Below are 26,876 nucleotides of genomic sequence, written 5' to 3' on the forward strand. Positions count from 1 at the left end.
ATCAGACACAAATTATGTCCTCGGAACAACTTGATGAGGGTGAAACGAGTTGTTCAACATATCTGAACTACACTAAGGGTACCAGATACGTTGGAAGTGCTGATGAGAAACGACACGATGCTGGGAAGGCTCAGCATGATGTTGGCCCCAACATCAGTCGCTTGCTAGGGAGCAAAGCACACACCAAGAAGAAATTGTCTTCTAGACTGATTGTTAGAGCACTGCTCGGTCGAACTCGCAAGCGTTGATATCTCAAGCATGTTTGTCAATGTTAGTGATCAAAACTATAAGTATTGATTTCTAGTATACTATAGCTAAGTCTCGGACTAGGATAGAAAGTGTAGTTGAGATCAAGAACTCTATAGCGATCATCATACAAGACGAAGAACTACTCAAGGAACTGGTGGAACTTCATCGACTAAAAGGTATGTGGAGACTTGAACTTATCTATCACCCAAAAGTCTATCTACTCTATCTCCTATCTTGAGACAAAAGTCGTTTTGTTATATAGACTTTGATTATACACATTTGCTATTTCGAGCATAGTTTATATCGCCTATCTATTTCTCGAAATATGTGTTGGTAAGCTTTCGCTTTGGCCAAGTTCATCTTTACCTAGTGATGAAAGTCATGTTAAGTTTCAATCACTTGAAAATGGCTTTGACAAAAAATGGTTTGTAAATAACAACTATATAACGTCCTCTAAGAATGTTTCATTGATTGAAATGAGAGTTTAGATTATATAACCATTGTTGTATATAAGCATTGTGTGGCAACACATATATGTATAAGTCCTTATTCCTCGAACCAAAGTTTGCGTACTTTGCTGATCAGGAAAATCGGAACAAAGTCCGCGAACCCAGTCCGCGAACTTTCGGAGGTTCTCTTCCCGGGACAATCTGCTGGAGTTTATAAACCTTTACAAACTTATTCCGGTACTTAAGTCCACGAACTCAGTCTGCGAACTTAAGTTGGTTATTTCTAAAAACGATTATTCGTGAACTTATACTTATATAAAATAAGGAATGCAAGTTTGCAAACCGTGGATAGGAAGTTCATGAATCGATTCGAGTGAATCAAATCGTTTTTGCTTCGATTGTGTCTTGTATACTTCTATAAGATCTAAGCAATTGAACAACTCTCTAACTAGTTCATTTGAGTCATTTGAACTAATTACGGTTTAGAAGAATATGGTTGATATGAAAGTCCTCATATGGATAACCATTTGGTTAACTACTGTTTAACCAACGAATGTATATGTTTGGGTGCGGTTACACAAACCTAAAATCGTGCATTTCATTTGTATGTAACAAGCTAAGTTTTCGATATAACGGTTGAAAGATATTATCTTGAATCTAATCAGGTTTTCATCTAACGGTGAATATTGAATGCTTTGTTACTAAGCTAACATTAACTACAAACCCTGATTTGAAAGACTATATAAGGGAGAACTCTAGCAACTGGGAAACCTAATCCCCACACCTCATGTGTGATACTAGTTGTATTATGTAGAGTCGATTCTCCTTTAGCCCTAAGTTTCTTCGAGACCCTGTAGGTTAACGACTTGAAGACTTCATTGGGATTGTGAATCCAGACCGATACTACTTTCTTGTAGTTGTGTGATCTGATCTTGCTGATTCTATCGTGTTGAGTACAATCGTAACGATTGGCTTGAGATTGATATCTCCGATAGGAAAGATATAAAAGTAATCACAAAAATCTTCGTCTCATCGTTTGTGATTCCATAATATCTTCTTTCGCCGCGTCGATTAAGATTATTATGAGGTGATTGATAATACTGAGCTGTTCTTCGGGAATATAAGTCTGGTTTATCAATTGGTTCCAGTTCACCTTGATTTATCGAAAGACGGAACAAAACTCGTAGGTATTTCTGTGGGAGACAGATTTATCTATTACCATAGACTTTTCCGTGTGATACAGATTTGTTTATTAAAGTCTTCGACTTTGGGTCGTAGCAACTCTTAGTTGTGGGTAAGATCATCTAAGGGAATCAAGTGCGTAGTATCCAGCTGGGATCAGAGACGTAGGAGCATAACTGTACCTTGGATCAGTGTGATATTGACTGGGGTTCAATTACGGTCCAGACCGAAGTTAGTTTGTAGTAGGCTAGTGTCTGTAGTGGCTTAATACAGTGTGTGTTCAATCTGGACTAGGTCCCGGGGTTTTTCTGCATTTGAGGTTTCCTCATTAAAAAAACTTATGGTGTCTGTGTTATTTCTTTTCCGCATTATATTTTTTTATATAATTGAAATATCACAGGTTGTGCGTTTTAATCAATCAATTAAAATATCCAACCTTTGGTTGTTGGTTTACATTGATGGATACTTGAACATTGGTCTTTGATACTGTTCAAGTGATTTCTCTTGTATTCAATTAGAATCGCATATTTCTATTTGCTTGAGTAAGTATTTAATCGAGAAATAGAGATATAAATCTTTGATATACTTTATTAATATTGAGTCTAGTTGATTCTCTTGAAAGTATATTGGAGTTAGTCCATACAGATTGCTAAGAGAAATATTGGGTGAGGTTGTTGTACCCCCACTTTTTCGATTGGTATCAGAGCAGGCAAACACGTTTAAAGACCTTACAAGTCTGTGTTTGTAGCGATCTGACTCTATGGACAGGAATTATATCTCCACAAACGTACCACCAGTCTTCGATGGCTCAAACTACTTATGGTGGAAAATTTCTATGCGTGCTTTTCTTCAAGCTCGTAATTTTCAAACATGGGTACGTGTTATTAATGGATATTATCCTACGGTTAATACAAGGCGATGTATCTATACTGAAGGATATAGGTAGATATAGTCCAGAAGAAATTCTTGCTGCAAAGCATAATTCTGATGGCTTAAATGCTTGATTCATGCCATTACCCCAGATCTTCAGCATCATGTGACTATATGCACTAAGTCTAAAGAAGCCTGGGATATCTTAGAAACCGTATTTGAAGGAAATACCAATGAGAAAGAAGCAAGGCTTCAAAACCTTAGTTCTAATTTGGAAAACCTTCGTATGGCAGATGAAGAAACGTTTAATGGGTTCAATCACAAAGTGTCTGAACTTGTTAATGCATGTTTTGCATTGGGTAAGACTATTCCTGAAAAGGACATTTTGTGATGAAAATTCTCAGATCATTTCCATCTAGATACGATTCTAAGAAGCATGCCATCGTTGATGGAAATAATCTCGCAACGCTTTCCAGAAATACTCTGGTTTGGAAGCTAAAGATCTTTAATCATGAGCATACATCCAAGTCTAGTAAGGATGTTGCTTTCAAAGCACAGAAGAACACTAAATTACTTGATAAAAGTAAAAGTGTTTATATCTCTGAAGATGATCTTTCTGAGGCTGATTCATCAGATGAAGATCTTGACAAGTCAGTCTCGTAGATCACAAGACAATTTAGGGATCTTCTTTTGAAGAGAAGTAAACGGTTTTCCAAAGATAAATCCAAGTCATCAGATAAACCCAATAATCGTGTTCTTCCTAAAAATAGTGATATTGATGAAACTGATGACGAGGATATGCCTCAGTGCTTTAAGTGTAAAGGTTTTGGTCATTTTGCAAATGAGTGTCCAAATCGAAAGAAATACAGTGGGAACAAAGGTCTTGCTGCAACTCTTGAGGAAATGTCTGACAACTATGATTCTAATGAAGACGAGAAATCAAGCGTTGCACTTCTTTGTGAAAATATTGATTTTTATAATTATAGCAATACATACATCAATCTTGATATTCTTCCAGAAGAAATCTCAACCAATCTGGAAGATGAAATTGACCTTTCTATTGGAAACTCTATGTATAATGTTTCAGGTTCTACTATGTGTCTAGCAGCTTGCACATCTCAGATGCCTGAATTATATCCAAGATTGACGTTCTCATATTGTTCACTCAAGGGTCATGAACTATCAAAGTGTTACAAGTGAAAACACAAATTGAGGCATGTCAATAAACTTCAACGAAGAGCAAATCAATTAGCAGACAAGCTTAAACTCGCTCAGAAGACCGCTGAGGTATGTAAGATTTTATCTTCGTCTAAGAAGTTAGTTTCCAAGGACAAAACAAGACCATTAGAGAAGAAAGTATGGTCAAATCGTTTTGTTATACAAAGATCTGTGGATTCCTCTGAAGAGGAACATGGTGGAAAAATTGTTGTTTACCGCAACACAACTTGATTGTGTTGATTTGTAAATCTTGTCTCATGTGCCTGACCAAAAGAGACAAGGTTGTGCACCTCTCAGGATTTAGGAAAAGTTTGTTCTCTTCTTTTCTTAGTTTTTAGGAATTCTGTGTCTACCAATAAAAGGAGGGTTATTCTCGACAATTCTACTCTCTCTAGGGTTCATAGTTGTGCGTGGACGAACCTGTTAAAAAGGTTGCGTAACCCTACATTCCTTTTTCCTTCCCTGAAACTTCTTTTATCTTAAGACTACTTGTTGAGATTGTGATTTCCTCTCACAAATCCATACGTTCATGGATATTCCAAGCAACATGTCTTCTGATGGAAAATATGTTAATATGATTGTCAAGCCATCAATCATGAAGGAAAAAGATAAATCTCCGTTATCTCTGACATTGAAAAGAAAAAGAAGGAATGTGAAGAAGCCAAGAACTGTTCCTTCAAATTCTCAGAAGTTTCTGATGTTCTTGAAGTGTTGAAGGAGACGCAAAAGGAGATTCAACAAATAAAAGCTTTTGTGTTAAAGACTTATGAGATTCAGAAGGCCCTGGTTCGACATCAGTCAAGAAGGTTTATTGATATTAACTCCTATCTTCATGAACCTTATGTCCCAATGGCTGTTGACGACAAGGAGTTCGGGGACGATAAAATATTCTTCAAAGGTCTTAACATCTAGTAAATCTTCGGAGAAGGATTTTATTTTCTTGTTTTGTTTAGAAGAATAACTAGAGTTTGGAATCGCCATTATTGTGATTACACATAGCTATGTCCAACATTTTCATCTTCATGTTTTTAGGTTTATTTGTTTAAATTCTAAAATTATTTGGAATATGGTTTTATATATTGCAATTTGTTATGGGATATATGTGTTTGCGTCCGTGAACTATGATTGTCCCATATCTTGTCAAAAGTTAAGTCTTTCATATGTCGATATGCATGTATTGATAAAAGAATAAATGAACTTTTGATATTACAAAAGTTTGAATCCTATTACGTCATTATTGATGGAAGATAGGATGAACTTTTTTTTGCGAGAATTATGTCTATTGTATGTCATTGTGCAAATGGTGATGTAAAATAGAATGAATCCTTGTCTATTCCGCAGTATTGATCTTCCCCGATCCATATTTTATGTATATACTGTGCGGCTCCGTAAGTTCTCTTATGTTGAGCACTTCCGATTAGATTAATCATGAGTTTTCTTGTGGTTAATTTAATGAAGTATTATTTGGATTCAAATTCATATTCGTATTTTATTTGTTATGTCCAAATAAATCCTTCTTTTCTTATGAAATTAAGGTCGCTCTTGTTGTTCTTTCGGGAATGACATATTATGGGGGAAAGTTCTTAATTGAACTTGTGCTTAATTTCCAAATCTTTGTGGGGAGTATGGCTGTGGAATATTATAGGAGTTATCTTGTATCTTTATAAACTCCTTGATGAAAGCATTTAGCTTCGGCTTTATGATTGCATCTAAATAAGTTGATATGCGCTTGCTTTTGGTCATGAAATGTCTCTTTGGAAATTTCATTAGGATTCCGTTTTCGTACCATTGCCAATTTTATTGACAAAAAGGGGGAGTATGTAGTTCACACTAAAAATACATATGGTTTTCGGATCATTATGTAAGGGGGAGTAGTTTCCATGTGAAATGGAGTATTGACTAAGGGGCAGTGATACATATCACCATAGTATTGTTGTCGAAGTTGTGATACAATTGAACTTTGATGCTGTATGATAATACTATGACCCTGTATAACAATGATTGAGAATTATTGTTTTCTCATTGTTATAACTACGGATTTTGAACAACGATGATGCTAAACTTACAACCTTTGGAATCATTGGAGTACTTGGAAGTGACGAAGATTTCTAGTAATGTTGAAGATTAGGCATGTGGAATAGGATCTACACAAGTTTATTTATCTATTTTTGTATTCCATATGTATGAATAGTTTTGTCACTAAAATTGACAAAGGGGGAGATTGTTAGAGCACTGCTCCGTCGAACTCGCATGCGTTGCTATCTCAAGCATGTTTGTCAATGTTAGTGATCAAAACTATAAGTCTTGATTTCTAGTCTACTATAACTAAGTATCGGAGTAGGATAGAAAGTGTAGTTGAGCTCAAGAACTCCACGGCGATCATCATACAAGACGAAGAACTACTCAAGGAACTAGTGGAACTTCATCGACTAAAAGGTATGTGGAGACTTGAACTTATCTATCACTCAAAAGTCTATCTACTCTATCTCCTATCTTGATACAAAAGTCGTTTTGTTATATAGACTTTGATTATACACATTTGCTATTTCGAGCTGAGTTTATCTCGCCTATCTATTTTTCGAAATATGTGTTGGTAAGCTTTCGCTTTGGCCAAGTTCATGTTTACCTAGTGACGAAAGTCATGTTAAGTTTCAATCACTTGAAAATGGCTTTGACGAAAAATGGTTTGTGAATAACAACTATATAACATCCTCTAAGAATGTTTCAAAGATTAAAATGAGAGTTTAGATTATATAACCATTGTTGTATATAAGCATTGTGTGGTAACACATATATGTATAAGTCCTTATTCCTTGAACCAAAGTATGCGTACTTTGATGATCAGGAAAACCGGAACAGATTCCGTGAACCCAGTCTGTGAACCCAGTCCGCGAAATGTCGGAGGTTCTCTTTCCGAGAAAATCTGCTGCAGTTTGTAGACCTTTACAAACTTATTTTGGGTACTTAAGTCCGCGAACTTAAGTTGGTTATTTCTAAAAATGATTATTCGTGAACTTATACTTATATAAACTAAGGAATGCAAGTTTGCAAACCGTGGCTATAAAGTTCATGAATCGATTCGAGTGAATCAAATTGTTTTTTCTTCGATTGTGTCTTGTATACTTCTATAAGATCTAAGAAATTGAACAAATCTCTAACTAGTTAATTTGAGTCATTTGAACTAATTATGGTGAAGAAGAATATGGTTGATATGAAAGTGCTCATATGGCTAACCATTTTGTTAACTACTGTTGAACCAACGAATGTACATGTTTGGGTACGGTTACACAAACCTAAAATCGTGCATTTCATTTGTTTGTAACAAGCTAAGTTTTCGATCTAACGGTTGAAAGATATTAGTTTGAATCTAATCAGGTTTTCATCTAACGGTGAATATTGAATGCTTTGTTACTAAGCTAACATTGATCGCAAACCCTGATTTGAAAGACTATATAAGGGAGAACTCTAGAAACTGGGAAACCTAATCCCCACACCTCCTGTGTGATACTAGTTGTATTATCTAGAGTCGATTCTGTTGGAGAAAATGAGTTTTAATTAAAAAGATTTTATGGTCTTGGTATGGTTTGATCTAATGACCTAAGGGTCTAAGGATACTCACTCATTTTTGGGTGAATGAAGTGGAACCTTTAGTCCCACATTGTGGAAAACTAAAGAGGAGCTCCACTATATAATCATAAACTTATGTATGAATTGTAAAACGTGGGTGGAGCGGGTGGGCAAAAATACATATTTTGACCCATGCGATATACGCGTATACCATGCACCAAGTCCCTTTCCTACACGGATTTATTTTTGGGAGAATTTTTCTTTAGGAATTTAATTCCAAAATTATTTTTTAAGAGTTTTATTTGTGGGAAATTCCTTTTACGAGTTTTACTTGTTTTTGAAGAAAACAAAAAACCTAACTTGATTTGCAAGTATCTCATCCTATAAATATGACTCGAAATTCTGTTTTAAAAACACACAAGCAGCGACTATCTCTAGGTCTACTTTTCTTCTTCTTCTTCTTCTTATATTTTGTGCGGCGTTTTGCTTCCATCCCTGTTGCTGAGTTCAAGAGTGGGTAACTTGCGTTGTGCTAACTCAAGTTATATCGGGCAGTCTTATCCTGGACACATCTTCGCACGTTGGGGTTTAGCATTACTTCAGAGTATACCCGCGAACTAATGTGTTAAGGAAAGCTTGTTGAACCTGTGATTCTGCCCTCATCAATTTGTTCGTGGTAGAGTTGTTTGATACTGTTCTTTATATTTATTGTTTGATACATCTGACGTTTCTTCAATTGTTGCAAGATTCCAACAATCTTAACACATTATTATTCCTTGTAACAATGGGAAAGAACGATGTTGAAAGACCACAGAAGTTTAACGGAAAGGATTTCAAGAGATGGCAATCCAAGATGCTATTTTATCTAAGCCATCATGAACTGGATTATGTACTTGTTCCACATGCTGAATTGATGAAAGCTGAAGGTTTAACTGAGGAGGCGATCGAGTATAACAAGAGGTGTAATTTTCTGGCGAAAAATCATATCATGAATGGTTTGGAAGATGCGATGTATGATTTTTACAATGCTAAAGAAAATTTCAGTGCTTATGATTTGTGGACTGCGTTAGATGCAAAGTATCAAGCGGAGACTGCAGGGAGCAAGAAATTTCTGGTGGCGAAGTTTATGGACTTCAAGATGACGAATGATAAACCTGTTGTTGATCAATTTCTCGAATTTCAACAGATCATTAATGAGATTCTTGCTGAAGGTATGGTCATTGATGAGACGTTTCAAGTATCTGCGGTAATTGAGAAGTTACCATCTTCTTGGTCTGAATACAAGAAAAAGCTAAGACATGAAACTGGCGAGATCAACATGGTTGAATTAGGAAAGAAAATTCAAGTGGAAGAGATGCTGTGCACCAAGGATAAGAACGTGTCTTCTGCAAGGGACATGAGTAACAAAGCTCATATGACTGAACACAGATCTTCCAAAGCTGGAAAAGGTGAGAGTAACAATCGTAACTCTAAGCGTGGTCCTCCCAAGAAAGGAATTTTTCGAAAACCAGAGTCTAGAATTACTAAAATTAAGGGTGCTTGTTATGCGTGTGGAGTTACTGGACATATGGCAGTTCACTGTAGACATCGTAAGGACAAAAAGGATAGTGTTAACTTGGTTGAAAAGAACAAGGACGAGTTTTCTGCAGTAGTGTCTGAAGTTAATTTGGTGACCAATGTGATGGACTGGTGGGTAGACTCTGGAGCTACCAAGCATTTTTGTGGGAACAGAGACCTGTTCACCTCCTACCAGAGGGTAGGGGAAGGCGAGAAACTCTATATGGGTAACTCATCTGCATCAGAGGTTGCAGGAAAAGGAAAGGTCGGTCTGAAGCTCACATCTGGCAAGACTCTCACATTGAATGAAGTTCTTCATGTTCCAGACATCTGCAAAAATCATGTTTCTTGTTCTGTTTTAGATGATAAGGGTTTTAAAGTTTCAATTGAGTCTGGAAAACTTATAGTAACTAAGGGAAATGATTATGTGGGTAAGGGTTATAAGACTGGGGGTCTTTACAAACTTAATGTAACCTGTCCTGAAGTGAAATTGAATGATTCTTCTGCTTACATGTGTGTGTCATCGAATGTTTGGCATGGTAGACTTGGTCATGTAAATTACAAATCAATGCATAAACTGGCTAGCGTAGGCTGCATACCCAAATTCACTTTAGATAAAAGTCATAAGTGTGAGATTTGCGTAGAATCTAAGCATGCTAAGAAATCATTCAGGAAGAATGTCCAGAGAAACACTAAACTCTTAGAATTGATTCATTCAGACGTAGTTGACATGAAGTCAGTTCAAACTATAGGTGGTAAGAAATGGTTTGTCACTTTTATAGATGATTGTACGAGGTACTGTCAGGTTTATTTGCTTAGAGGGAAGGACAATTCCTTAGAAGCCTTTAAGATATATAAACGTGAAGTTGAAAACCAATTGAATGCTACCATTAAAACTTTTAGGTCTGACCGTGGTGGTGAGTATCTAATTCCTATTGGAGATTTCTGTGAAGAACATGGCATAATACATGAAACTACAGCCCCTTATTTACCTCAATCCAATGGTGTAGCTGAACGAAAGAACCGTACCCTTAAGGATATGATGAATGCCATGTTGATTAGTTCAGGATTACCTTCGAATTTGTGGGGGGAGGCTATCCTCTCAGCCAATTACATCCTGAACAGAGTACCCTTTAAAGGATCATATAAAAGTCCATATGAGTTATGGAAAGGTAAACAACCATCTTATGATTACTTCAAAGTGTGGGGGTGCTTGGCAAAGGTGGCCATCCCTCCTCCTAAGACAAATAAGATAGGACCCAAAACCGTTGATTGTGTTTTTATAGGGTATCCTGAGCATTCTAGTGCTCATAGGTTTATGGTTGTGAGTTCTGAAATTTCTGACATAGGGTTGAATACTATCATGGAGTCTAGGGATGCTGAGTTCTTTGAGAATGTTTTTCCTATGAAACGTGATTCTCGAAAGAGATGTTTAGATGATCCCCTAGAATTTACATCATCCAGTCAGTCATTACCTTTAGAGGAAGATGAACCAGAAATAGAACCTAGAAGAGGTAAAAGGGTTAAAACTATGAAAACCTATCCTGGTTGCATTACATACCTAGCCGAGTCTGATCCTCAGACTTATAAAGAAGCCATGACTTGTCCTGAAGCTCCGTGGTGGAAAGAAGCTTCAATTAGTGAAATGGATTCCATTCGAGAAAACGGTACTTTTGAACTTGTAGATTTACCTCCAGGGTCTAAGGCCATAGATTGTAAATGGATTTTCAAGAGAAAACGTAATATAAATGGAACTATTTAAAAATACAAGGCTAGGTTGGTAGCGAAAGGCTATAAACAGATAGAAGGTATAGACTTCTTTGATACATATTCACCAGTAAGTAGAATTAGCTCTATTAGAATGTTAATTGCTATAGCTTCTGTCCATAACCTACAGATACATCAAATGGATGTAAAGACAGCGTTTTTTAATGGTGAATTAGATGAAGAAATTTATATGGAACAACCCGAAGGATTTGTAGTTAAAGGTTGTGAGAAGAAGGTTTGTAAACTGAAGAAATATTTGTATGGATTGAAACAAGCACCTAAAAAGTGGCATGAGAAATTTGATCATGTGATGATTTCTAGTGGTTTTAGAATTAATGAATCTGATAAGTGTGTTTATACTAAACTTGTCAAGGATGCCTGTGTGATTCTATGCTTGTATGTTGATGATATGCTTATACTAGGTACAAACATGGATGTTATTAATACCACTAAGAAAATGTTGAATGAGAACTTTGACATGAAAGACTTAGGCCCCGCTGATGTCATATTAGGGATGAAGATTAGAAAAACTTCTAATGGCTATAGTCTGAGTCAGTCTCATTATGTTGAATCCATACTTAAGAAATATAATCAGTTTGACTGTAAACCTGTTTTCACTCCATATGATTCTTCTTGCAAACTCATGAAGAATAAGGGTGTAGGTGTTAACCAACTTGAATACTCGAGAGTCATAGGAAGTCTGATGTATTTGATGAATTGTACGAGACCAGACATTGCTTATGCTGTGAGTAGGTTAAGCAGGTATACTTGTAATCCAGGGCAGAAACATTGGGATGCACTTAATAGAGTGCTAAAGTACTTGAAGTACACAATGACCTTTTGTTTGAATTACGAAGGGTATCCGGCCGTCCTTGAGGGATTTTGCGATGCGAACTGGATAGCAGACTCAGAGGAGTCTAAGTCTACGAGTGGATATGTATTCACTCTAGCAGGTGCGTCTGTATCTTGGAAGAGTTCCAAACAGATATGTATAGCTCGCTCAACTATGGAGTCGGAGTTTATTGTGTTAGATAAAGCAGGAGAGGAGGCCGAATGGCTAAGAAACTTTTTAGAAGATATTCCTCTCTGGCATAGGCCTGTGCCAGCTATATCTATACATTGTGACAGCAAATCTGCAATAGGTAGAGCTAAAAATAGCTTCTACAATGGAAAGTCTATACATATGCGTAGAAGACATGATTCTTTGAAATTGCTAATCTCAACAGGCGTTATTTCCATAGATTGGACAAGGTCCAAGGAGAATATCGCGGACCCTTTGACGAAAGGCTTGTCCAAGGAGATAGTTAGTAAAGCATCGAAGGGGATGGGGCTTAGGCTCAAATAATTAAACTTTCCATGAAGGATACTCAACCTTGCTGACTGGAGATTCCAAGATCAAGGTTTCGAATGAAACAACTAATTTGTGGTAGTTAAAGGTAAACACTATCAGATAATTTTATTATCTGTCCCTTCCCTATGGTGTTGATGTGATAGTGTGACTGCATGTGGAGGATGACTTTTAATTAAGTCTTAATGAGTTCTATAGTTTCAATTTAAGATTGAAGTGGGGTGTAGCAGTAAACACTCTTGATGGAACTCACCTATCTGAATGAGGAAGTGGGTCGCTTCCTATGAGAATGGAGCCAATTCTTTAGAGCATTCTGAGAAACAGGATATGTCCAGGGCCAAAATGGACAAAACGGCACGAACTTAGCAACACTTGGAGGATATCATGCGTGGATATTATTTGAACTACACCAAACGCTAGCAGTTCAAGATATCGCGTTCACTGTTTAGCTAGTAGTTCCGGTAACTTCTCACTAAGCAAGGTTCAAGACCTCATAGACACCTTTGCCTAAATGGTATTTTCCTTACTCTGATTTTTTCGTTTTCCGACATTTCATTCATGTGGGGGATTGTTGGAGAAAATGAGTTTTAATTAAAAAGATTTTATGGTCTTGGTATGGTTTGATCTAATGACCTAAGGGTCTAAGGATACTCACTCATTTTTGGGTGAATGAAGTGGAACCTTTAGTCCCACATTGTGGAAAACTAAAGAGGAGCTCCACTATATAATCATACACTTATGTATGAATTGTAAAACGTGGGTGGAGCGGGTGGGCAAAAATACATATTTTGACCCATGCGATATACGCGTATACCATGCACCAAGTCCCTTTCCTACACGGATTTATTTTTGGGAGAATTTTTCTTTAGGAATTTAATTCCAAAATTATTTTTTAAGAGTTTTATTTGTGGGAAATTCCTTTTACGAGTTTTACTTGTTTTTGAAGAAAACAAAAAACCTAACTTGATTTGCAAGTATCTCATCCTATAAATATGACTCGAAATTCTGTTTTAAAAACACACAAGCAGCGACTATCTCTAGGTCTACTTTTCTTCTTCTTCTTCTTCTTATATTTTGTGCGGCGTTTTGATATCCCTGTTGCTGAGTTCAAGAGTGGGTAACTTGCGTTGTGCTAACTCAAGTTATATCGGGCAGTCTTATCCTGGACACATCTTCGCACGTTGGGGTTTAGCATTACTTCAGAGTATACCCGCGAACTAATGTGTTAAGGAAAGCTTGTTGAACCTGTGATTCTGCCCTCATCAATTTGTTCGTGGTAGAGTTGTTTGATACTGTTCTTTATATTTATTGTTTGATACATCTGACGTTTCTTCAATTGTTGCAAGATTCCAACAGATTCTCCTTTAACCTTAGGTTTCTTCGAGACCCTGTATGTTAACGACTTGAAGACTTCATTGGGATTGTGAAGCCAGACCGATACTAGTTTCTTTTAGTTGTCTGATCTGATCTTGCTGATTCTATCGTGTTGAGTACAATCGTACGATTGGCTTGAGATTGATATCTCCGGTACGCAAGATATAAAAGTAATCAAAAATATCTTCGTCTCATCATTTGTGATTCCACAATATCTTCTTTCGACGCATCGGTTAAGATTATTGTGAGATGATTGATAATACTGAGCTGTTCTTCGGGAATATAAGTCTGGTTTATCAATTGGTTACTGTTCATCTTGATTTATCAAAAGACGGAACAAAACTCGTAGGTATTTCTGTGGAAGACATATTTATCTATTATCATATACTTTTATGTGTGATACATATTTGTTTATTAAAGTCTTAGACTTTGGGTCGTAGCAACTCTTAGTTGTGGGTGAGATCAGCTAAGGGAATCAAGTGTGTAGTATCATGCTGGGATCAGATATATAGGAGCATAACTGTACCTTGGATCAGTGTGAGATTGATTGGGGTTCAACTACAGTCTAGACCGAAGTTAGTTTTTAGTTGCCTAGTGTCTGTAGCGGCTTAATACAATGTATGTTCAATCTAGACTAGGTCCCGGTATTTTTCTGCATTTGTGGTTTCCTCGTTAACAAAACTTTTGGTGTCTGTGTTATTTCTTTTCCGCACTATATTTTTTTATATAATTGAAATATCACAGGTTGTGCGTTTGAATAAATCAATTAGAATATCCAACCTTTGGTTGTTGATTTACATTGATTGATACTTGAACATTGGTCTTTGGTACCGTTCAAGTGATTCCTCTTGTATTCAATTAGACTCGCAGATTTCTATTTTCTTGAGTAAGTATTGAATCGATAAAGAGAGATATAACTTTTTGATAAACTTTATTAAGATTGAGTCTAGTTGATTTTCTTGAAAGTATATTGGAGTTAGTCCATACAGATTGCTAAGCGAAATATTGGGCGAGGTTGTTGGACCCCCACTTTTTCACTGATGTACATTGATGTGAACATCAATGGAGAATAGGTATTAGCGATGGATGATACCTGTGCTACAAAGTCCTTTATTCATCCAGACGTTGTCTTGGCATTGAACTTAACAGTTACTAGCGCGACTAACACTATCAAAGATGTTAACGCAGAACCACAAACCAGTCGAGGGAAAGTTCGCAATTCAGATGTTCAAGTTGGAGAATGGAAAGGAAAGTATATTTTCTAGTGATGGTCATGGATGATTGTGACCTGATATTGGGCATGGATTTCTTTTTTGCGGCAAAGGAGACGCCATTACCTCATAGAAATGGGATATTGATACAACACCCTCAATATCCATGTTTTGTCTCTATGGTGAGGCAAAGTGAACCAGACAAGACATTTAAGCCATGTTTGTCCGCGATTCAAGTGAAAGAATGTACACGCCAATGCTTGGCTACTTTCCTAGGCGTGTTGGTTGAGATCAAACCAGGAAAGGTAATAGAAGTTGAGGTTGAAATATCTAAGGTCTTAAAAGAGTTTGAAGACATGATGCATGCAGAACTGCCTAAGACGCTACCACAATGGCGTAGGATCGATCATATGATTGAGTTGGTGCTAGGAGCGTGGCCGTCTGCACAAGCAACATATCGTATGTCACCGCTAGAACTTGAGGAAATGCGCAAACAGATTTCTGAACTGCTGGAGGCAGTCTATATGCAACCGTCTAAAGCTCCATTTGGTACTCCGATTCTGTTCCAAAAGAAGTAAGATGTCTAGCTTCGTATGTGTGTAGATTATAGGGATTTGAACAAGCTAACTGTGAAGAACAAATACCTAATTCCGATAGTGGCAAAAAATTTTTATCGATTATCCAAGGCCAAGTTCTTCACAAAGTTGGATTTGGGATCAGGTTATTACCAAGTGCGCATAGTAGAAGGAGATGAACCAAATACTGCAATGGTCTCGTATGAGTACCGTGTAATGCCATTCGGCTTGACGAATGCTCCTGCAATATTTTGCAACCTGATGAATGATGTGTTTTCTGAGTATATTGTCCTCTTTGTAGTAGTATATTTGGACGACATAGTTATTCACAATGATATTTTGGAAGAGTATGCAATGCATCTTCGCGAAGTGTTTGCAAAACTTAAGGAGGCAAGTTTGTATGTGAAGAAGGAAAAGTGTGAGTTTGTCACATACCACAATTACTTTCCTTGGCCATGTGATATCGCCAAGGATGCGTGCATATGGACCAGAAAAAGGTAGAGGCCATTATGGACTGGACTGAACCAAAGAAGTTTGAAGAGCTTTGTTCTTTCTTGGGTTTGGATAACTATTACCGACGCTTTATACTTAGCTATTCAAAGAAAGTAACCCTGTTGACAGATTTGTTGAGGAAGTACAAATAATGGGCATGGACTGACGAGTGTCAGCGGTCATTCGATGCATTAAATAAAACGGTCTCGACAGAACCAGTTCTTCGCTTGCCTAGATTAGATATACCATTTGAAGTGCACACTAATGCTTCAGACAAGGTTCTAGGAGGAGACTTGGTGAAAGACGGCGATCCGGTAGCTTATGAGAGTCGTAAGCTTAACGATGCTGAAGGGAGATACACTCTACCTGAGAAAGATATGTTAGCAGTGATACATTTCCTAAGAACATGACGCTATTATTTTTTGGGAACTTATTTCATCACAAGGGCGGATGATGTGGCCATTACGTTCTTTTCCATCCAGAAGAAACTTTCATCAAAACAAGCAAGGTGGCTTGAGTTTTTGAGCGAGTTCGACTACAAGTTCGAGCATAAGCCAGGAAGGCTTAATACTGTGCCAGACGCTTTGAGCAGGAAGTTAGTGACATAATATATTGCGGTACTGACCAAAATTGAGGCAGAGTTGTTTCCTCGAATCAAAGAAGACAAAGAATGATCAGGCATGTGTGCCCCTGACTAAACAGATCTGTGATGGGATCGTTCGCCAATATTGGATAGATGATGGAGTCATATATGCCAAAGGAGAAAAAATTTATGTACCCAATTCAGGTGGATGGAGAAAGGACCTCTTGCGAGAGACGCATGATTCCATTTGGGCTGGTCATACATGCATTGAATGAACGCATGCTTTGATAGCTCGTTCCTATTACTGTCCTAAGATGGAAGAAGATATTAAGTTGTATGTGAAGACATGCTTAATGTGTCAACTGGACAAGACGGAAAGGAGGAATGTAGCAGGATTGCTACATCCTTTACCGATTCCAGACAGGCCATGACAATGCTTGTCGATGGACTTTATTAACGGACTGCTAAAGGTGCAAGGCTTTAGATCGATAATGGTCTTCGTTGATCTCTTTTAGAAGTATACCACATTCACTCCCTATCCCCATTCTTGTAATGCAGACGTTGCAACGAATCTGTTCTTCAAGAATGTAGTGAAGTATTGGGGACTTCCTCAAGACGTTGTGAGTGATAGAGACTCACGGTTTACAGACAGATTTTGGACTTCCTTGTTTGGATTGATCGGATCTGAACTTAAGTTTTCTACTAGCAATCACCCCCAAACCGATGGTCAAACGGAGAGGATAAATGCATTGCTAGAAGTGTATCTGCGTCGTTATGTGATGGCAAGCCAGGGAAATTGTCGGCCCGATTTTGTTACAATTTGCACAAGAGTTCTTTAACGGAGTTGAGTCCTTTTGAGTTAGCAACAGTCTAGCAACCATTAACCCCTCATGAGGTGCCAAAGTCTAAGAAGCAAGGTTCCAGTCCAGCAACATATCGCTATGCAAGGTCTAAAACGGAGATGACTAAGCAAGCACGTGATAATTTGTCCAAGGCGCAAAGAAGGATAAAGAAATATGTTGATTTACGTCACAGAGATGTGGAATTTGAGGTGGGAGATATGGTGTTTTTAAAGCTAACGCCCCAAATTTGGAAGAAGATTTCTATCAAGAGAGTGAATTGAGGCCTAATTCCAAGGTACGATGGTCCTTTTGAAGTGATGAAAAGAGTTGGTAAGGTGGCCTACAGACTCGTTTTGCCATAACGATTTAAAGTGCATCCCACTTCTCATGTCTTGAGAAAGTACCATCCTGATTTGCTGGACACTTCGAGACAACAAGCGAAGCGTGCACCACCAGTAATCAGATCACAATTCAACAAGCAAGTTGAGGAAATACTTGATGATCGAGCTGAGGGGCATAGTAAGAAGAATATGAGAACTTATTTTCTGATAAAATGGCAAGGTTTGCCAGACTCCGAAGCTTCTTGGGAGAAGGATACTACATTTTGGAAATTTGAAGAACAAATTCAAGCTTACCTATAATAAAAAGAATCGACGAGGGCGTCAAGTTCAGCTGGTGGGGGAGGTCTATGACCGGTTGGTCACTATAAATAATGCGTAACATTGTGCATTATTGGCAACATGGCATAAACTGTAAGGAATGGGGTACACTTTCTGATGAGATTTCCGTTAGTGCAACAGATAATGATAAAGAGCTAAAATTTTTAGATGAGTTGGACGCAATAGATGAAGGGAAGAAAATAACTTTTCGTGCAAAAATGGAGGCCCTAAGGAAGCATCGTGATTCATACAAGAATGAAAATCTTCTCACCAAGGAGGAGCTCGATGAAGCAAACAATATTAAGAATGATGAGGTTCGTGCTAATTTCATTAGAAATACATCATATAGAAAAGATTATTTTAAAGAAAAAAAGGAGCTAATGGATAGAGTTTCAACTAAGAAAAAAGTTCAATCTCATATTAAACTTGTTCCTGGTAATTACGCTTCGGATGAAGATGAGTACGATGATATTTATGACGAGTATGAAGATTATGGAGACTCGGAGCTTTTGACAGAAATTCTTTCGGGTTTACAGTCTAAGAGGAGAAACTGTAGAATTGGAAATAAGGGACGTTTAAGAGGAGTAGGATATATGCGTTAATAATTTCCTTGAGTTATCTCTTGATGTTATTTATTTTGTGTTAGTTTGTTTTTTAGAGCTTTTTGAGTATGATTTAATAAACTATTGGACTTAGCAAAAATTTTTTGGCAACATGGCATATGCCAGAAATGCGGTGGCGCATTCAGAGTTGCAGCTAGGCCAAGGCTTGTGCCAAACAGGGTTTGGACATGTCCAATGATGTGAGATTAGCATCAAGAGATGCCAAATGAGTTTGGCATGTGGCGTGAAGGCATGCAAGCAAGACTTGCATTAACACACTTGCATCATTGGAAGAATGATGCTCAACAATGATTGCGGGACTTTGGATGGTAAATGCAATCAAAGTGCAATAAGGCTAGATGACATGTGCCGGGAACATGGCCTTGACGGATTCAAGTTGGTTGCACGGAAGTTGTTTTGCTTTACGCTTTCTTGAAGGATAGGAAAGGCATGTTTGGCTTTAATGGAACAGTTAGGCAAGTTGGCACGGCTGACCAACTGCCTGATATAAAATGAATATGTAACTACGTGACAGTTGTATATAGGTTTTATAAGGCTATATAAGCCTGATCTTGTGAAGGGATTGGATAATTTGGAACAAGAAGAGTTCTGTAGCCCTAATTGTGCGGTAATAATAAGGTTTCTGCCAAGATCAAAACTAAATTATGCTGGTGCATTGTCCCTTTGTTTTGGCTTACTGTTTTATGCATCAAATGGAGTGTGTATTGATTTGAAGGCTTGAAAGATTTCTGAGCAATCTCTGTTTAGCATGGGCTAAATAGAGGTTTGGCCAAGAATTAAAGAAATTGGCTAAGTGCGCGAGTTGACTGAACTGTGTTGTGAAACATAGCGTCATTGTCAAAATTGGCTGTCACATTTAGGTTGTGCGAACCTGTGACAGTGGGTGATGTCCTTTTAGAAATAAACAAAACAAATAAAGTGCTAAAAAGATGTGGGCGGCCTTTGGCTGCTATAATTTTTTACAATGGTATTAGTTAGCACTATATCTTTTCCAAATGAATTTGGATTACTTCTGAAGTCTTGTTGGACTTTTATATGCATAGATAGATGGATTGTTCCATTAATTTAATCTTCCATTCTTCATTTATCATTTATGCTACTATTTAGAAAGAGGCCCATTTTTGAAAGTTTACCCCGAGCCCCTAAAATGATAGAGACGGTCCTGGATTCAGCCTACTGAATAAACTTTCACTCATTAAATTCAAACTCCAAAACCAACGGTTTGTCACAAACAGACGGACGGTAATCAATTGTTTCTTGCTCGTGTTATGATCACATATACTCTACCAAGAATTGTTGTTTGCATAGATTTGGAGTAGTGTTAGTTAGGCAAGAAACAGTGCGTTTTATGTGAATTTTCTTTATGTTTTTAACCTACTTTCTTGAGCTAACTTCGGGGTTCACTAAACTATCCCATTTTCAGTACCTAAATTCCAAATAAAAAAGGGGAGCTGCATATCTTACGTAAATTTGATTAATGCTGCATGAACTTATGCATGTTCTCATTATAATTTACTGCGACTACTTCGAAGAAAAAATCGCTCTAATGGAGATATTTTTGAATCATATCATGCTTAAAGCAAGACACCAATATATATAGTCTCTCTTGGTTAAGTTCATGAAAGTTAATGTTTTTGATTTCCTTTCCAATTAAATTTGTAGGACATATTAAGTGTGTGATGAAGCATTCTGTTGATGCCATTTCATTATAATGTACTTCATTCTTCCTCTTATACTCATCGGAAAACCGAGTTCTAACCCGGCCAGCAGGCTTAAAAATCATGAAGCATTTGAATTCTACAAGTTTCAAGAAAAGGAAGAGGGTAGAAAGGATTTTCAGGTTTAGAACGTTTTGTGAACCCGGGCACCCAATCGAATTTAATGGTCCGTTTCGCGATAACATCAGAAAACTTGTTGAATTTGCAAGGGTTGAGAGTAGATTACCCGAAGGAATGAATAGCTGGTCTTTTCAACTTGAACTCAATCGACATCCTGCTATGTGTATCTCGCTCTTTATAATCGAAGAACCAATGGAGAAATCTGCTTCACGTCATTGCCATTATTGCAGATATGTAGGTAAGTAGTTCCTTGTCCCATATAATCGGAAATGTGTCCTAATGTATAGGCAATATACAAACATTCAAAAACACAACAGAGACCATTATTATATTCTAATATGCAAGAAGAATCGTAAAAACTGTTAATTTGTTAATTTCTCAGGCTGGGGAAATCACTTGATTTGCAATGAGAGGTTTCATTTCGTGGTTCCCTCTAAGGAAACTGCAGTGGTGATGGCAGTATGTTCAAGCTATGAAAGTGAGGGTAGTGGACGACCAGCCACAACGACAACTATCACAGCTGCTGAGATATCAAACTTCATCGAGTTACAGGGACATCTACTGCATGGTGTCTTGCACTCCAATGGATTTGGCCATCTCATCAGCATTAATGGGATCGAGAAGGGATCAAGTTTGGCTGGCATTGAAATAATGGACTTATGGGATAGAATATGCACTGGCTTGCGAGCAAGGTATATTTTGACGTGCCCAACATTGAATATCAGTCAGCTGCTCTGCATATTAACTAGCTCTCAAACTTTTTGTAGGAAAGTCAGTATAAATGATGTTGCAAAGAAAAACGGCATGGATTTAAGGTTGATTCATGGGGTTGCATTCAACGAATCATGGTTTGGACGTTGGGGTTACGGATTTGGTAGGGGAAGCTTTGGTGTTACACAACCCATGTACCAGAAAGCCATAGAGGCTGTGCAAAGCATTCCCTTATGCTTACTCATTCAACATTTAGACACTTCATACCAGGAAATCCTAGTCATTTTTAGTAAGTATCAATCTCTTTCCGGCAATCCTTTGTTAACATTAGGTCATATTTTCCGTTTCATGCAAGAACTAAAGGAGCGTCTTCAACCGGACATTTGCCATCTATCTTCATCAAATAATAACACCACAAGTGCTGGAATTACTGCCGTCAGTGCAGAAACCGCTTGTCGATGGTCTACCAAGAGAGTGGAGATGGCAACAAGAGTCATCGTTGAAGCTTTAATGAACGCAGAGTTTCGATGGGTTTCAAGGCAAGAAGTAAGGGATGCCGCTAGAGTTTATATCGGTGACACCGGCCTACTTGATTTTGTTCTAAAATCTTTAGGAAACCAAATTGTTGGGAGCTATGTGGTTCGCCGAACTGTAAATCCAGTAACAAAAGTTCTTGAGTACTGCTTGGAGGATTTATCAACTAATTTTCGGGAAGGTTTTTCTCCGGGTGACCCCACTAAGAAATATCGTCACCAAATTACTAGAAATCAACTCATGAAGGACTTATTCTACTTGTACAAATTCATCTTCAAAGAACCAAAACTATCACAAAATATTGGCCTACTTTCTGTGATACCAATAGCTGTAAGGATAATTCTTGACTCTAAATATCTCATTAAGGATTACAAAGGAGAATTATGCCAGAAAACTGAGATTGGTAATGAAGAGAAATTAAAGCTTTTATGCTCAGTCAGGTTGAAGAATGACGGCCATGAGGAGATGGAAATAACCAAGAGGATTTTAGAACAGCCTTCACCATATGAGGACTTGGTCATTTTGCCTCCCAATGCTACATTTAGAGAACTGAAGATAGAAGTGGAGAGGAGGTTTAAGGAGATGTATTGGGGTTTAAAGAGTTTCATTGCAGAGTCAGTTCAAAATTTGATTGCCGTAGAAACGGATTTGGTTTATGGTTTGGTTGAACCAACAGGAACTAGTATTGTTGTTTCTGGAAAAATTGCTGATAGGGAGATTAACATTGAAGAAATTTTCGAGGACAAGAACCAGAATATGATAATTGATTGTCCTTGTGGAGCTAAGGAAGATGATGGAGAACGGATGATTGCTTGTGATATTTGTGAAGTTTGGCAACATATGCGCTGCGTTCAACTCACCAATACGGAAAATGTACCTGACATCTATCTGTGTAACCGGTGTGAGCACGACATAGTCCTCTGTCCTAATCTTCCATAGTCGCCGATAGACTAGGCTTTAGTAATAATGGTATCTCAGCCTTGTAGCAAAATTCGAGATTATGTAAAATTTATTAAGAATATTGCTCCAACTACTACTAATCAGATACCTAGCCATGTAATTGTTATGAAAAAACAGAACACAAATTAAGAAGAAGGTTCATAATCAAGGCTGGTAGTTCCCGTGTCCTTCGAATGTTTATGCATATAGTGATGCACGGAGTCATAGATAACAACTGTCCAGATCCTCCGTCCCGAGTATTTATGTGTGCCCCTGTCCCAACCTCTTTTTTTTTTTTTTTCTTTTTTTTTAATAAGGCATTGCATTAAAAAGACTAACTTAAGGCGTTAGCAGCCAAAGTTACAACAATAAGCTTATACATATTACATAAAAATAAATAATAAACATAAGTAAGAAAAAGATAAAACTACAGGAAGGTGTTAGACTCGCATTTGTTGCCTCGTTAAAAACCTTGAAAAGGAAAACTCATAGGGATAAAACCTTAACGAAAGAAAAGAGCATAACGCGATAGGTCATAAAGAAGACCCTAAAACTAAAGTTGCAAAAATAACACAAACATTTATAATTCTTCGTCAAACTAGGAAACATTCTTTCTCCACCGATACCCAATGAGTAGTCTTCTAATTCTGGCAGTATGTGTTGATTCACAAATAAGTTGTGAAGATTGAGAGTTTTAGCTCGCGATAAAACTATCAAGATGGATTCCTGAGCCCTTCTACCACGAACAAGTCTGATAAAAGTGTCACGACGGCCTATACAGGAAAGAGATCTCTTCTTAATGACTGAGGACGACAATTTAGTCTTTCGCAACAATTGAAGATTTTAATGGAGAAAGTTGCATTTTCGAAAAAATACAACCATATAAAACATAGCCAGTATTGATTTCAGCATCATGTTGTTTTACAAGAGTCTTCAATTTCCTATTCCAAGAAAAAGCACAAAGGTAGGTTAAATTACATACTAACATTACATAGACACAATACATGTTAAATAAAATTGCTAATGAACAGAAAATAACTAGGAAAAACTGTACAAAAAGAATACTAATTAAGAGCTTAGTCTACTGTCCGGTCTCAATGAATCCAGGGGTCGAAATTGTATATAACCTCAAGCAGAGAGAGGAAAGGCCAAATAACACAGAGCAAAACTAGAGACAACTACTAACTTAGTGGCTAGAAAAGCTAAGGTATTTAATAAATGCTACGTATTTGTAAAATTTAATGAACCTGAATGACGTACATCATATACAAAACGGAAGAAATTAATGGTCAAAAGAAAAAAAATCAAAGAAAGAGAGGAAGAAAAAGATCCCTGAATATCCAAACCAACTTGTCCAGGCACTTGATTCCTAAACTTGACTCGAAAAGATTAGAAGAAACTCAAGAAAACTAAAACGCTGGAAATAAAAACAAAAATATAGATGTCAAGGGTTTTTGGATGGACTTATCTGGGGGCTTAGTCAGATCAGTGGGGTTAGAGTGAATACTGAGGTTATGTTCTTCATTCTGACTACTATTTATCAAGCACAACAGACTATAAAATGATCGAGCAAAAACATCCAATCAAGGTAAGATCTAAAACTTAAAAGAAATTAGATACAAATAAGAGGTATACAAGCAGACAAAGAAAGACATAAAGGAAAAGAAGTTAGAACTAAATCTCATATGAAGAGCCTATTTGAAATAAGAGAAAAGAATGGAAGAGAGCACCCAGATAAGAGGGACAAAGAGAGAGATTTAAACAAATTTAGTACAAGCAAACGGTAACATAAAGAAGAGAAGAACTAGACAATCAACAATATGAATAAACATATCTTAAGATGTAACCATAAGAAAATCACATACTAAGGGGGTATAAAGACAGAGCACCACTAAGAAGATCCAGAGAAAAAGTATCAACACAATAAAAAGCATTTAAGGAAGAACCCTGTTGCATCAGAATTGAACCACATATCTTAACAACAAATATAAGAAAAATCACAATAGAAAGCAACTAGGAGAGAAGAAGCAGGGAAAGAGATGAACACTGTCATGTGACAGGGGTGCCCATTATCGTATTTGTGTAGGTACTTAGTCAATTGTAATGAGTGTCTTGGATTAGCCCACGTGGATAGTTAGTGATCGTAGGATATTGAGAGATAGATAGAGAGAGAGAGAATGATCTATATACTCTCATATCCTGTAATGAAACTGGGAGTGATAAGAATTATCAATAGAATAGTTTAGTTTATCAACTAGGATTGGTTCACTATGAATCAAGAGTTCTCTTACTTAAATTATGATCCAAACCCTGTAGTTGTACATCCAAGTACACTACACTTGGTATCAGATGCGTCCCGATCTAGGGGTTATTTGATTCGATCTATTAGGGATTTGAGGGATCAATTAGAGGCGCAAAATAACGCTGCATTTATATGAATTGAAGAGGAAACTTCAAGATCTGCTGAACGATGTCTTTTCACCAACTCGAGGTTTAAATCTTTTTTTAATGGAATATCTCACCTCCATCGCCAAGAGAAAGTGGGAATCATTTCTACCTCCAAAATCTGAAGCAGAAATTGTTAATGAAGTTGGGAATAAGGAAGCCATGAAGAAGATGGAGGAGGTTTTCATTGCGAACTCGGTAACTGATTTCAGTCAAGACTCTTCAATCCCATCAGCAGAAGCAGAAGATGACGAAGAAACTGGTTCTGTCGGATCGGAGTTGATTTTATGTGGATAAGATGATGAGTCTTCCGATTTGGAATTGATTCCTTATTTTTTCTTTCATGAGATGGATGAAACATCTACTAGTGATAGTCCTTGGTATGAAGAATTGGTGCAAAATGGTGTTGTTGAAGTCACCAACTCCAGTGAGTTCACAAATCGGGAAGTGCTGTATGGGATGTCGTATGCTCAACAAATTGATAAATATATTTTCCACTAATTAACTGGTAATATAGCGGTAGTAAGAGATCGTTCCCACAGAGAGCTGTGTAATTGAAAGGTTATTTGATCAGCAAGATAAAGTAAATAACAAAGGGGTCTTTGGTTGTGAGATAAATATAAATACAATAAAGAATAAAGAGATGATTAAGGAATCCTTCGCCGTTACCAAGCATTTACAGGATTAGAATACTTATCTATTGTTCGTAAGAACCATTCATCACCAACCGTGGAATAACAGCTAGATCAGTGTTATCCTCAAAACTCCTTCAATCACTGAATACGGAAGTTCTCGACTACCAGATTCTGTCCAACGAACCACCATGTAGTAGATCACTCTAGGTGTAACCCAATCGAACGCTTTAAGCTTTGTGAATTTAGATTGATCCCAGTAGTTAAAATCTTAGATCAAAGTTTACTTGCTGGTGTTGTCATCACACACGATTCCTCCACAGAATCCCTCTATAAGGTCTCGCGATTTGTACTTGTATAGAGAGTTAATCGACGATTACTTATCTCATAACTTCTACTAGCAATAGAACAATCAATAGACTAATCTAGTATGCATCCCAAATAAATCTAAGAATCACTCATAAACCCTAGATATGGTAAAGACAAACGATGATGATAAAAAACTCTCAATAGATTTGTATTATTAATAAAGCTTCACGCTTAGAACATTGAATTCATCCTTAATCAACAAAGGTTTAGTTTCTCATGATTACACAATTACCCGTTTTCCTCCTAAAGAGGTAAACCCTAAAATATTAATGAAGAACAAAAGTATAGTATGAGATGATCGATTCTATGACCTAATACCTTTTATAGGTTTACATTGCTTTGCCATCAAGTATTTAGTTCGGTTCAAGAACCCGACCAGAAAACACGACATAACAATACCAAACGTGCCCTTAGGCTTTCCAAGATATGCATACACGTTTTCCACTTGCTAAGTTTGCGAACCCAGTCCGCAAACTTCAAATTCCAGCAGATATTTTCGGAATTAAGTCTGCGAACCCGGTATGCGAACCCAGTTCGCGGACTTCACTGTCTTCGTTATTTGGTAAAAACTATTTTGGACACAACTTCTTCATCCGAACTCGGAATGAACTCATTCTTTTTGAATTCTTTTTATCTTTCAATTCTCTTCAGGATGGTGATGATAAATCCTTAATTTGAATGAGTTAAGATCCGTATATGTCCCGTGTCTTGATTTTGAGCATTTTGTTCCTTTTCGTCGCACTTCTTCCACTTCTCTTGGACTTGGGCACTTGGAATACTTATCTTCCTAGCTCTTGTAAGGACTTTATAGCTCCTTTGTGGATGATTCACTTAATAGAGGC

The 26,876-nt window shown here is 37.3% G+C and overlaps 1 protein-coding gene across 1 annotated transcript; it reads left to right on the top strand.

Moving 5' to 3' along the window:
• The first annotated feature begins 20,347 nt into the window (after window positions 1-20,347).
• Window positions 20,348-22,588, top strand: LOC113315324 (PHD finger protein PERSISTENT TAPETAL CELL 1-like). The gene is made up of 3 exons (XM_026563618.1): window positions 20,348-20,642; window positions 20,787-21,096; window positions 21,172-22,588. The coding sequence occupies exons 1-3, from the start codon at window positions 20,348-20,350 to the stop codon at window positions 22,586-22,588; spliced, it is 2,022 nt and encodes a 673-aa protein (XP_026419403.1).
• Window positions 22,589-26,876: the final 4,288 nt, after the last annotated feature.

The sequence above is a fragment of the Papaver somniferum genome, chromosome 10 (genome assembly GCF_003573695.1).
Source record: "Papaver somniferum cultivar HN1 chromosome 10, ASM357369v1, whole genome shotgun sequence".
Classification (NCBI taxonomy): domain Eukaryota; kingdom Viridiplantae; phylum Streptophyta; class Magnoliopsida; order Ranunculales; family Papaveraceae; genus Papaver; species Papaver somniferum.

Coding starts and splice junctions, on each gene's coding strand:
- LOC113315324 (XM_026563618.1), top strand. CDS start 20,348: ATGAAGCATTTGAATTCTACAAGTTTCAAGAAAAGGAAGAGGGTAGAA. Junction 20,643..20,786: donor CCATTATTGCAGATATGTAG/GTAAGTAGTTCC, acceptor TTAATTTCTCAG/GCTGGGGAAATCACTTGATT. Junction 21,097..21,171: donor TGCACTGGCTTGCGAGCAAG/GTATATTTTGAC, acceptor AACTTTTTGTAG/GAAAGTCAGTATAAATGATG.